Source organism: Pseudorasbora parva, chromosome 3, assembly GCF_024679245.1.
Source record: "Pseudorasbora parva isolate DD20220531a chromosome 3, ASM2467924v1, whole genome shotgun sequence".
Classification (NCBI taxonomy): domain Eukaryota; kingdom Metazoa; phylum Chordata; class Actinopteri; order Cypriniformes; family Gobionidae; genus Pseudorasbora; species Pseudorasbora parva.
This window is the reverse complement of record NC_090174.1, coordinates 21,516,245-21,529,520: the sequence shown is the minus strand read 5'-3', so window position 1 is coordinate 21,529,520 and position 13,276 is coordinate 21,516,245. Positions and strand designations below refer to the sequence as shown.

Here is a 13,276-nt window from a genome sequence, read left to right as displayed (position 1 = left end):
TAAAGATGTGTGTTAGCTGTCATTGAGCAAAGCAGTGAAACAGCCAATCAAAGCAGATCTTCTGAAATAATATTCATGACCCTTCCAAATAAGTAAAAAACAGAGCATTACATCCTAGGGACAATTTCTAGGGTTGTAAATGGATCTGTAAAACTGTATCTGGACAATTTTTGACCTTAAATAAGCCACATACCCTCTATTTAGATATCAGAGAACAATTTAAAATATTGTTTCAAATCATTCTAGGGCACCTTTAAAGCTACACTGTGTAACTTTTTTAGTTTATTCTTAGCTAAAACACTTAGTTCTTTCAAAAATATATGTGATCATTAATGTATATTTACTTCTTTCAAGTAAAAAAGTATTTTCATAAGTTTATAATATGCCATTGAAAATACATACGGGTGAGGGGCTCAAATGCTGGTCGCCATGTTGCCCCTCCATCTTGAAAGTACATTAGCCAAAAAGGGGCATACCCGTAAATTCAATCTTCACTTTTCACATTTTAACACTCGATGGCAGTCATGAACGAGGTCGAACTGGAAGCCATATTAATCTTGGACTAAATAGGCCACCGTAGGAGTTCAAAACTAAATCGGAATTGAGAGGAACAGAAACTAATATTCACTGAATGGTCATATACCTTTACACCGCTAGATGGGGGAAAATATCACACAGTGTAGCTTTAATGATGCTTTTACTCATGCCGTTTTGCGAGTCGGTGTGCACACTCACATTGGCACCCTTTGTTTAGTCAAAGAGATAAGTTTAGTCTTTGTTTAGTCGTTAAACGTCGGCGATAAGCACGCACGCTATAATCATCCTGATGTGAACAACCTTAAAGTACAAAATGCATCTAATTGATCTTTTATCATGTTTTGTGTAATTAAAAGGGCACTTTGCAAGTACGTACCCCAACTGCAAGAGTCAGGAAGTATTTGTTGAAGTCTTTGGGGCTGTACCGGAGTACGAAGAGACCTCTCTGGTTCCCTGACTTGCGCAGTTTACTGATCGCAAACTCCATTCTGTCAACAATGAAAACAATGATGATGCTTACAAATGATGCATGAATGCAAATCTTCTGAGAACTTGATGAATCATTTTATAGAAGCCAGTAAAAACTAAAACTAAGGTTAAAACTTTCCATCGTATGATGATGAATTGTATAAGCACTGCAGAGGCAAAAACGGGGCTCTATAATAATCATTTACAGTAAGTTTAGTCAAGCATTTACAGAAAATGAAGAGTAAATAAATAGCATGTCATTCATAAGGATTTCCTGTAGTGCTTACGATATCGGCCCATGGCAGTAGCTCTCGATGGCCTCCAGCAGATGGGGTGGGACAACCTCCTTGCAGAGGTAGTGATGGGCATCTGTGGTCAGTCTGTAGTAGCCATCGATTAGAGACACAAACGACATTGCCTCCATTGAGGTGGAAAACACCAGCTCCTGTAAATTTTTTTTTAAATAAAATCCCATTTTAGCGTATGTTCTGTAAATATTTTCAAAGATAATAGCGGGAAGAAATCCAGAAGTTCAAAGGCAGTGAGACCATTTAAAATGGTGTAACAATGAAAGGATATCCCAGAGAGTTACAACAGACTTACTAGAGTTTTTCCATCCTGTCTGTTGATGGAGACAATGCGGTTCATATTGGTACCCTCTTTGGTGGCTTGTCTGATACTGATATCGACAACTTCCGCAAAATCACAATACGTCTGCAGGTCCTTGTGAGAAAGTACAATAGTGTTACGAAATTTCACCAGCAAAAAAAAGAAACCCCCTTTTTTATTTTGGCATCAGTACAGAAATATTAATAAACACAACAAGACTGGTATTTCCTTCAGGATATGCCAATGCATTAAAGGCAGCAAAATAACTGTTTTTAAGTTCCAGGAAGGTTTAGGTTTCAGGCTTTAGTTCACCATAAACAAAATGCCACCTCAGAGCCGATTTGTTATTTTAAACTGTAATATTACTTAACAATATTGGTATTTTTTACTGAATTTTTAATTTTAAAAAGCAGCCTTTGTGAGTATAAGAGATTTCTTTCAAAAATATTAAATATCTTAGAGACCATAAACTTTTGAACGGTAATGTACATGGTTTTTGAATTAATTGTGGAGAAAAAATAAGAACAGATTGTTTGTGCAGCCTTGAAAACACTGTATTTAAAACTAGTGTTAGTAAAACACTACGGAGTCACTGGCCTGACTATCTAAAGTCAGATCTGTTTCATTTGAAGTGGGTACTGGGTCCTAGAACAAATAGGCTTTCATAAAGCGGTTTAAACATTTACAAAAATATATTTGAGACCAGACTGACAAATCACACTAGTTTGAAACTTGCTTTGTGTATAGGCATGGCCAGTGGGGTACACATGATTTTTAAGAAGGGATGCACGATACCATTTTTCAAAACCAATCCGGTCGATACCAATACTACGTGTTTTTGAAGCTTTGATTGTGTTTACAGTGTGCAATATAACATGAGTTCATCTTTCGCGTGTAAAAAACCCCCCAGTATTTTTCACACAATTTCTCAGACCATGTGTTAATTACCCCTAGGTTCATTTCTCACCGGAGTTGTCATTTAAACTGGTTACCTCAGCCTGCAAGTCTTTGTGTCGTTCTCGGCACCACTGGATGCCGTGGTCTGCGGAGATGACGATGGTGACCTGCTCAGCCGAGGGCTCTTTGACCTGGAAGCGTTCGGTGTAGAAGCCAGAGTGCAGGGACTCCAGGCTGATCAGGTATTTGAGCTTTAGGTCGCGCGCTGAGGCTCGGCACTGGCTGAGCTGCTGCACGACTTTCCGAAAACGGTAGCGGATCCGCTTCCTTGTGACAAAATGGTAGTCCTGGATTCGCTCCCTCATGTCTTTAGGGAGGAAAGACTTGTAACTGTGAGTAAAGCAGATGTTAATTAGAGTTAATATTAAATACCACATTTTGTTCGTTGGGTGGATGGACGTTTTAGAGGTCTGTGTCCCATTTTTATTAATAATAATAATAAATTTTATTTATAATGCACTTTATATTAAACAAAATCTCAAAGTGCTAATTAGGCTGACAATGTTAACGCATTAACACATGCAATTAATTCCAAATCACAACACACAATGGAAATAAATTACTAAAGCGTGTGAAATTGAGTCATTAACGTAATTTACGTCATGCAGAGTTTATCACACTGAGCATCTAAAATGGTGCAAGCACATATAACCCTGGTAGGTGGAAATTTCTATTTTACCCTTTAACTTGATTTAGCTTCTCTGTTTGCGATCAGATCAATCTAAGCCGCTAAACTTCAAGGAAATTTTCAGTCCAATGATCTGTTAGGTGAATTCATTCAAACAATCAGTCCAAAACAGCACAAATGTAAAGATTATGTAGAGAGAATAAAGACTTGCATTGCTTTTCAGAGAATTCTTCATTACATTGTTTGTAATCAAGGTAAAAATGATTGCAGTGACGTACAGGAGTCGTACAGTAAAGCTGATGATACACAGAGCAACTTTTTGAGTAATATTGCTGAAAGATTTTGCTGTGTGCTTTTTCCCATTGGGAATGGGCAAATAAATTCTTTTTGGATATCCAGATAGAAATTTGTTGCCTATTCTCAATGGTAAAGTGCCCACAGCAATATCTTTCAGAAACATTGCTCAAAAAATTGCCCTGTGCATTAAGTGTGCGTGTCTGTTATATTGATGCGCAAACAAACCTTGTGTGTGCTCTCTCGACGTGTGTTTCCACACACAGTCAGTATAATGTTTTGATCTGTCGTGTGTATGTTTCTGTTTTTAGTATTTCTAAATGAATCTGTGTACTTTAGTATATGCATACAGGTCAAGGTGATTGGTTTAGGTTTATTTTTGGCATCTCATATCCCCTTTCACACAGAAATTCTGGAGAATACCCTGATTATGTCTCCCGGGATAATGTTCCAGGATTGTTTTATTTTGGTTCATTCACACTGCCAGAGATTTTCTGGAATCTGTGCGTGTATTCACACACACATCCTGTAAAGATCCCGTAAAGACGCGTTACACCACGCTTGTACATTTTCTTCTGATTTGATCATAAACTAGTGTGTCGCGTACTGTTTCACTAAGCTGGCAAACGATCTCCGCTTCAGCGTCATCACTATGACACACCCTTAATGGCATTGATGCTGCCTTTTGTTCACACAGGGACCGATCCCGGCAATGTTATTAGGTCCCCATCCCGGGACACGTTTTGTGTTCACACAGAAGGCACTCTAGCAATTCTATTGCAATTTTCTGAGACCAAGGCTCATTGTGAAAGGGGCTCATGTGATCCTATTTGCAACTATTGCAACTTCAAATGTAAACAAGCTCTTTTCTGTTGCACTGTACACATTCTTTGCACTGTAAAGATTTTTTTCTGCAATTCGTTTTTTTTTTCATGAGTGGTTTGGTTGTGCATACATTTATGAATTATATGTACTTCTTATACGTTGGTTATTCAATTTACTTCAGGGTTTTTGACCATTTTCACCAAAATTTAGCGGAGAAAAATCACGTTCTTGTCAAAAACTGCATTCAGATCAGATTCAGAAGGATCAAGTCCATCAACACCCCTAATAATTGTACAGTCCTGTAGCTCGTCCTGGGTCGAAATTTCATTCAGCAACATTAGATAGTTTTGATTTATATTATTTTTAATGATGATGATTATATTATTTTTCATATGCATCTGCTTACATACGATCGCTTGTTTTACTCTGTCTTCCTCGCATATGTTCTGATCAGGAGATTCTGTACTTATTCATAAGATGTGTATTAGCGCCCCCTAGCGACTACAGTGAAAACATGGAAGCCCGGAAAATTCTGTGTTTGGCTGGGAAGCATTTTCTCACAAATAATGGAAAATTCTGTGTTTGGCGGGGAAAGAGTTAATCAAGATTAAACATTTTAATCTATTGACAGCCCTAGTTTTTATATAGTTATATTTGTACAAAATTTCAATGTTTTTTGGGACATAGCAGCAAGGTAACACCATGTTTTCTGGATATTTACCATGGTAGTCCAATTGTACAGTAAAATACCGTGAGTAAATGGTAAATGGACTGCATTTATATAGCGCTTTTAACAGACCCTATGGCCATCCAAAGCGCTTTACATTTTTGGCTCACATTCACCCATTCATACACCGATGGCGATGTCAGCCATGTAAAGCACCATCCAGCTCGTCGGGAGCAGCTGGGGTTAGGTGTCTTGCTCATGGACACTTTGACACTTGGTCAGGTGGAACTGGGGATTGAACCACCAACCTTTCGGTTTGTAGACAATCTACATGAACCACTGAGCCACTGCCGAAGTAAAATAAATATAGTAATTAATCAGTACCATGGTGGTCAGTCCACATCAAAGGTTTAGACATCTGAATATTTCTCTAGATCAGGGATCAGCAAGTATATTTGACCATGGGTCGAATTTTTTTTTTTTTCGGCACTAGATGGCGGGCCAGAATATAGTCAAGGGATAATTTGAGCAATAGATAAATAAAAAATACAACTAGAATTGCCTGACATCCTATAACATTGTCTTTTGTAACTGGTAGTGAGCTTATAAATAAAAAAAAATTAATAAAGAAGTCTCCTAGTGACATGTAACCTTGCAAGTATCATCAACTTGGAAGTCGAACCCCCGTGGAAGATGCGGAATGGATAAAAATTATTAAAAAAATAAAAGAGGATTTGAATAAGCCCATTAATGGCATGTTTGAGTCATGCTCTTAACAAGCTATGTTTTATTATTTCCACTTTCCATATTGTGAATAATAAATGTATTTTAATTTGCTAGTTACACATGGAACCTATTTATTGTAATAATTATTTGACGTCACATAGCATAGGCTACTTATACACTCAGAATTATTCCTTGGCATCCTCACGTACTAAACTGCATTTTTTTAATCGTTTGCGTGCTGGAGGTAAACAATTATTATTACATCGAGTGCAGAGTGATGTTAACATTTAAGATAGCATTATCAAAGAGTCTAAAGAGGAAAGTTAACAGCGAAAACAGGGCATACAAAGAAGAATGGGAAGACATCTGTGCATGCATCCTACCTGTTTTTGTGAATGCAAAGCTGGTCTGTCTAATCTGCAACAAAGTTGTCACTGTTTGTAAATAATATAATATCAGACGGCACCACGGCGAAGCATGGCACATTTTTTTCTGCTTGTCTTGTCAATATTTTTTGATAAAAAGGAAGCTGAATTTGAGTTGTTATTGTTGATGTGTGTTGTGCTGAGACCCCGCGATATAGGCAAACGTTTCAATGGTTCACTGTTCGTTTTTTCATCATACCACACATTTCACGACAGCTTTTTTAGAGGTGTGTCTAGCGATCTATTCCACAGACTCTTAAATGTCTTTCAGAACTAAATTTATCCCAAAATAAAACATTGCTGCTAAAACAGTCGTTTTTTTTTTTTTTTTGAAGGCAAAATCAGTAGGATCGCACTGCCCGCTCTGAGCGGGGTTCGAACTCTGGGTTTTCCGCACGGGAGTCTGACGCTCAACGATGAGGCTAAATGCTGCATATTAGCCTGTTTGCACTGGGCATAGACATAGAGTCTCTTGATATGACAGGAGTCTACCTGCACAGTTCTCATTAGCTAGCCTCCGTTACACTGACAGATATGTGTCAGAACCAGCCGCAATCAAAAAAATCTGCCAGATGCGGCAGATGCGGGCGCGGGCCAGATATTATCGCTGGCGGGCCACTTTTGGCCCACGGGCCACCAGTTGCCGACCACTGCTCTAGATCTCAGTGGTCTTATGTTTCTAAAGTCTTACATTGAAATTATTTAAGTTGTGTCTATGATGAATTTGGAGATCTGAGGGGTGTGTTCACACTTGCTTGGTTTGTTTAGTCCGTACAAAAAAAGAAAAACGTAGTCCTGGTACGCTTAGCATTCAGATTGGCATTTTTAATCACTCAACAAAAAAAGATAGAACCTAAAGGCATAGTGATGCGTTCACAGCATGATTTGTTAGTCTGTTTGATTTGTTGCGTTCATATTTCATTCGGACGGCACCAGAGTTTGTTTGGTAGCAGACCAAGACCCATCATTTCAGCGGTCTTGGTCCGCTTGTTTGATGCACACCAGGGTTCAGATGTTCACCCTTATTCAAATGAACTGCACTAAAAGAGAAAATCACACACAGGGTTCATTTTAAATCGAACCAAACATACCAAACGTGAACACACCCTGAGATTATGTGGAATCAGATAAAGCAGGTTTTAAAAGCACCAAAATTCTGGAGGGTTTACAGGGGATTTAAAAAAAAAAGACTCACAGTAGATCTGACACATTGACAGGTCTAAATATCAAGTAGATCATCCCATTACTAGTACCTAATGTCATTGTAGATGTCCAGCGGGGAGCACTGCTTCTCTTTGGCAATCCTCATCATGTCCAGCACAGCCATACCAAGGCACTCTTCCTGAATATCATGGTCACTGGACAACTTCACCCAGCTATTTACAAAGTCACTCCTCCACTGCATACACAAAAGAGAGAGGGGAACCCCACATCATTATGACTGTATACAAATCCGAAAAGAGCAGTAAGAGAGAGAGAGAGTTGAATGATAGTAACTCTCTGGGCACAATGTTTAAAAACCCTTTTTTATACAAGAGTTTAGTTCACCCAAAATTGAAGATTATCCCATGATTTACTCACCCTCAAGTGGTGTACATGACCAACTTCTTTCAGAGGAACACAGTTGGAGTTATATTAAAAAATGTCCTGACTCATCCAAGCTTTATTATGGCAGTGAATGGTAGTTTGTGTCTGTTTTTTCATAACAGACATCTGTTTGTCATAAAAAGTCCACTCGGCTCCGGTTAATAAAGGCATTCTGAGGTAAACTGATGCGTTTTTGTGAGAAAAAAATAAATATTGAACACTATAATAATATAACTAAGTAAAATAACGAAGTTCTGGCAGACAGCAAAAGAATAACAACTGAGCTAACCCTTAAAGACCATGTTTAAACTTGATAGCTTTTAGTCAATCAAAAATACAGTAAAAACAGCAGTATTGTGACATGTTATTAGAATTTTAGAATATCAAGTTCTATTTTAATATTAACATTTAGTTTATTCCTGTAATGGCAAAGCTGAATTTTCACCACCATTTTACTCCAGTCTTCAGTGTCACATGATCCATCAGAAATCATTCTAATGGTTGGAAACCGTTATTACCTGCATAATATTTGTTTATACAATTCTGGTTATGGCGGCAGAGTAATCTTGCATTGCTTCCAGTTTAATATAATTTCATTGAAAATTTAACATTTCCTATACTCCTGACAAACATGGCACCCAAATTGTCGAAAAATAAAGGAGGGAAAGCGTCTAAATCAGATGGGGATGAAGGACTCTCTGGATCTGAGAACCACGAGGAGATGAAGTTGGCGGCTGTCAGCCAAAGCTCAAGAGGCAGAGTCTTCAGACGCAGAAACATCGAAGCAAAGCTAAATCTGGAAAGTTGAATGATATCCTCCAAGCAATTGTCTCATTAAAGTCCGATATTTCTGTGAGATTCTAATCTGTGCTAACCATGTTGACGGACATTAAGAATCAAATGGGTGACTACTCCGCTAGACTGACAGAAGCGGAGGAACGAATTTCTCTGTCCGAGGATACAGGTAACAAACTGCAATCTACAGCTAAAATGTTGGAAGACAAAATAAAGTCACTTAATGTCTGCTAAAACAGAAGATCTGGAGAATCGCAGTCGACGTTCCAACGTAAGGGGCTACCGGAGAAAGCTGAAGGCAGACACGCGTGTGGTTTTCTGGAAAAGTGGCTTCCCGACGTACTGGGAATGGAACCACTTCACTCACCGCTGATCGTTGAATGTGCTCACAGGTCGGATGACGAAGCACAGCCGAGGGCCTCAATAATGAAGTTTCTCGACTACAAAGATAAAGTTCGAATACGGCCCAAGAAAAAAAAAAAGAGAGGTTCTGTATAAAGACAAGCGAGTGATGCTTTCCTGATTTTTCAGCCAAGGTCAGCAAGAAACGTCAAGGGTTCTACGGGGTCAAAAAAAAGCTTGTAACATTTGAAAGATAATATTGAAATGGAAGGAGTATCAGACCACTGCAAATCTACCAAGACCTGGCCGTCCCTCTAAACTTTCAGCTCATACAAGGAGAAGAATGATCAGAGATGCAGCCAAGAGGCCCATGATCACTCTGGATCAACTGCAGAGGTCTACAGCTGAGGTGGGAGACTCTGTCCATAGGACAACAATCAGTCGTATACTGCACAAATCTGGCCTTTATGGAAGAGTGGCAAGAAGAAAGCCATTTCTTAAAGATATCCATAAAAAGTGTCGTTTAAAGTTTGCCACAAGCCACCTGGGAGACACACCAAACATGTGGAAGAAGGTGCTCTGGTCAGATGAAACCAAAATTGAACTTTTTGGCAACAATGCAAAACGTTATGTTTGGCGTAAAAGCAACACAGCTCATCACCCTGAACACACCATCCCCACTGTCAAACATGGTGGTGGCAGCATCATGGTTTGGGCCTGCTTTCTTCAGCAGGGACAGGGAAGATGGTTAAAATTGATGAGAAGATGGATGGAGCCAAATACAGGACCATTCTGGAAGAAAACCTGATGGAGTCTGCAAAAGACCTGAGACTGGCACGGAGATTTGTCTTCCAACAAGACAATGATCCAAAACATAAAGCAAAATCTACAATGGAATGGTTAAAAAATAAACATATCCAGGTGTTAGAATGGCCAAGTCAAAGTCCAGACCTGAATCCAATCGAGAATCTGTGGAAAGAACTGAAAACTGCTGTTCACAAACGCTCTCCATCCAACCTCACTGAGCTCGAGCTGTTCTGCAAGGAGGAATGGGCAAAAATTTCAGTCTCTCCATGTGCAAAACTGACAGAGACATACCCCAAGCGACTTACAGCTGTAATCGCAGCAAAAGGTGGCGCTACAAAGTATTAACTTAAGGGGGCCGAATAATTTTGCATGCCCAATTTTTCAGTTTTTGATTTGTTAAAAATGTTTGAAATATCCAATAAATTTCGTTCCACTTCATGATTGTGTCCCACTTGTTGTTGATTCTTCACAAAAAAATACAGTTTTATATCTTTATGTTTGAAGCCTGAAATGTGGCAAAAAGTTTGCAAAGTTCAAGGGGGCCGAATACTTTCGCAAGGCACTGTATACTCTTTAAAAATCATTATTTTTCATTGCTATTTTTATTTAGTTATCTTATTTATTTATTTATACAATTTTGCTTGACAGTGTTGGACATGACATTGCGTCTGAAAGAGTGCAAACTAATTATTTAAATCAGTTGGACACAGTATGTCCACCTTATACCTGAATACCGGTATTTACTTTTTATCTTTTAGACTTGATTTAAAGGGATGTGTGGGGAAAGGTATAATTTTACTCATCATTACCCCCCCCACCTTTTTTTTTTTTCTTCTTCTTGGAATATCAGTGTAAATAGTGTGCTAAATTCTAAAGAGCTTAAGTATGGAAGTGATGGCGAGATGTTGACATAAAAACGGTTCCTCGTGAAGAAGTGAGTTGGAGGACCCATATTGTTCCTATAGCAAAGTTTAATTTAGGGTGTAAGGGCGCTCAAAGAGATCTGGGAAATATGTTTTAGTTTATTTGTTTTTTGTTCGGTTTTTATTTTATTTTATTTATTTTTTTATGTGTAATTGTTCCTTAGCGATAGGGGCTGCTTTTCATTTTGGGGTTTACAAGTTTACGAAGATGCCTATTTTGTTGTATTTTGGAGATATGCAAGGGTTAACTAGAGAACAATGGTGCATTGCATATAACAATGTCTAGAGAAGTAAATCTAAAGATAACATCCTGGAACTGTAGGGGACTTAACAATATTACAAAACTCAAGCAGGTCATGCTGCGACTCAGAAACACATCTAAGATCTGAAGATGATAAAAGGGTTAGAAAGAGGTGGCATGGACAAGTTTTTTTCTGCATCTTATAGTAGTCAATCATGAGTAATTATCTTGATTCATAAATCTATATCATTTCAGATGTCTGAGGTAAATTATGATACTATGGGAAGATATGTTATTGTAAAGGGAACCCTTTTGTAAGAAACACTGAACTTAATTACTGTATATGGTCCAAAAGAAGATTATGCTGCATTCTTTACTAACTTCTTCACAATTTCCTCACATCATGGTCACTATATAATAGGAGTTGACTAATTGAACCCAAGATCCAATAGCCTGGTGGAAGCTTATCATGCACATAGGGCAGACCTGACTAATTGATAATGAGAATCAATGATTATCAACTAGTTGTTGCAGCCCTAGATGTAATCATCATGGAACTGGGGTTTTACACAGAAAAACACCATTTATAAAACATGTTAAACTTGCATCAGTAAGCAAACAATGTTGTTTTATTGTACATTACCAACTAAGAAACTGCTGTGCATTAATACGAGTGTGCTAGAGAAGACCTCAGCAGATCTAAAAGCAAACATACATTGTGAATACATCAACCACGAACAGAGCAGCCAAAGACTCAGACTGACTGACAAGGTGTACACAACAACATGACACTGCAAAGCTGCTGCCTCAACGTGTTTAAAAGTGACTCCTGTCAGTGTCAGACTTGCACTTTCACAGGACATAAACCCATGTAATCCAATGGGGTCAGGCAGAGTGCACCTCCAAACACATCACAGCTTAATTTTAAACCCCATAAGCCTGTTCTTTCCCTGAATGAACTCAACATGATGGTCATCTGACTCAACACTTCCGCTCAAACACAGCTTTCCCTATGATAGTGGTTTCATTTTCCTAACGGGCCCATATTTTGTAGAGAAAAATATTTTCATGTTACACTTCTCGGATCTGGTGTAGACAGTGCCCTTTCACAAACTTGTCCATGCTTAGTTCAGAACCATGCATCATTCTTTTAAAGTTGTCTTTAAAATAGTTGCCTCTTTTATAGTTGTAGCAGTTGTGGACAGCAACTGCTACAACTTAGTATAATAATATACATTTTCAATGATAATACATCAAATTAATATTTTGAGTTCAATTATATTTACTTAGGTGGCAAGTAGCCACATTATAAGTGGTATAATTTTTGCAGTGAGATCTTGCAGGTTTCTTTCGCATAATCTGCTGACGATGATATTTTTGAATCATTGAACAAATTGGGTGATGGTCAAAGTAACCTACATTAAAGAATATTTCTCATTCCTCGAACGATAAGGTAAGAACGTAACTTCAGGCTATGACGGTGTAAAACATCTGAACAAAGCCTGCTGAATATCAGTGTCATATTGCATATTGGCCAAGATTTTTTTGGTCTGTGTTTGATATTAAAGGGATAGTTCATCCAAAAAAAAAAAAAAATTATCCCATGATTTACTCACCCTCGAGCCAATCCATGTGTATATGACTAACTTCTCTCAGACTAGCACAATCGGAGTTATATTAAAAAATATCCAGGCTATTCCAAGCTTTATAATGGCAGTGAATGGCAGACCTGATTTTGAAGTCCAAAAAGCGCATCTATCCATTAAAAGTAATCCATGTGACTCAAGAAGCTTAAAGGGTTAGTTCACCCAAAAATGAAAATTCATGCAGTTTCAGACCAGTAAGACCTTTTCTCATCTTCGGAACACAAATGAAGATATTTGTGTTGAAATCCGATGACTCAGAAAGGCCTCCATTGGCCACAATGTCATTTCCTCTCTCAAGACCCATAAAAGGCACTAAAGACGTCGTTAAAAAGTCCATCTCTCTACAGTGGTTCTACAATAATTTTATGAAGCAACGAGAATAACTTTTGTGTGTAAAAAAACAACAACTAAATAATGACTTGTATAGCGATGGCTGATTTCAAAACACTGCTTCCTGAAGCCTATGAGCTTAATGAATCAGCGTATCAATTTGTGATAACTTTGGCGATTCAAACCGCTAATTCGATACAATGATTCATAATGGTTCGAAGTAGGGATGGGCAACAGTGGTTGAGTACTCGAGTACTCGAACGTGACAGTGATGATCGATCATGAAAACGATGATCGCCCTGACTTTAAAAAATATATTTGTATATTTCTCAGATTGGTTATTGCGGCATTTTAGACGGTAACTGAGGTCTGATTGGTTAGCATTAGACAGCACGCCTTGCAGACGGTGAAATAAAGTGAAACTGAAGCGTGCAGTGATGCCTGAAGCACTGAGAATGATCATGAAATA

General features: G+C 38.3%; 1 protein-coding gene across 1 annotated transcript in view; it reads right to left on the bottom strand.

Annotated features, from left to right (window-relative positions):
* jak2b (Janus kinase 2b) overlaps positions 1-13,276 on the bottom strand; it is a 69,757-nt gene that overhangs the window by 29,407 nt on the left and 27,074 nt on the right. Inside the window, exons 5-9 of the mRNA XM_067438113.1 lie at positions 7,390-7,535; positions 2,607-2,901; positions 1,609-1,728; positions 1,293-1,450; positions 914-1,025 (exon numbers count right to left, since the gene is read on the bottom strand). Coding sequence (XP_067294214.1) covers positions 914-1,025; positions 1,293-1,450; positions 1,609-1,728; positions 2,607-2,901; positions 7,390-7,535 — 831 coding nt within the window. The remainder of the gene's footprint in view (positions 1-913; positions 1,026-1,292; positions 1,451-1,608; positions 1,729-2,606; positions 2,902-7,389; positions 7,536-13,276) is intronic.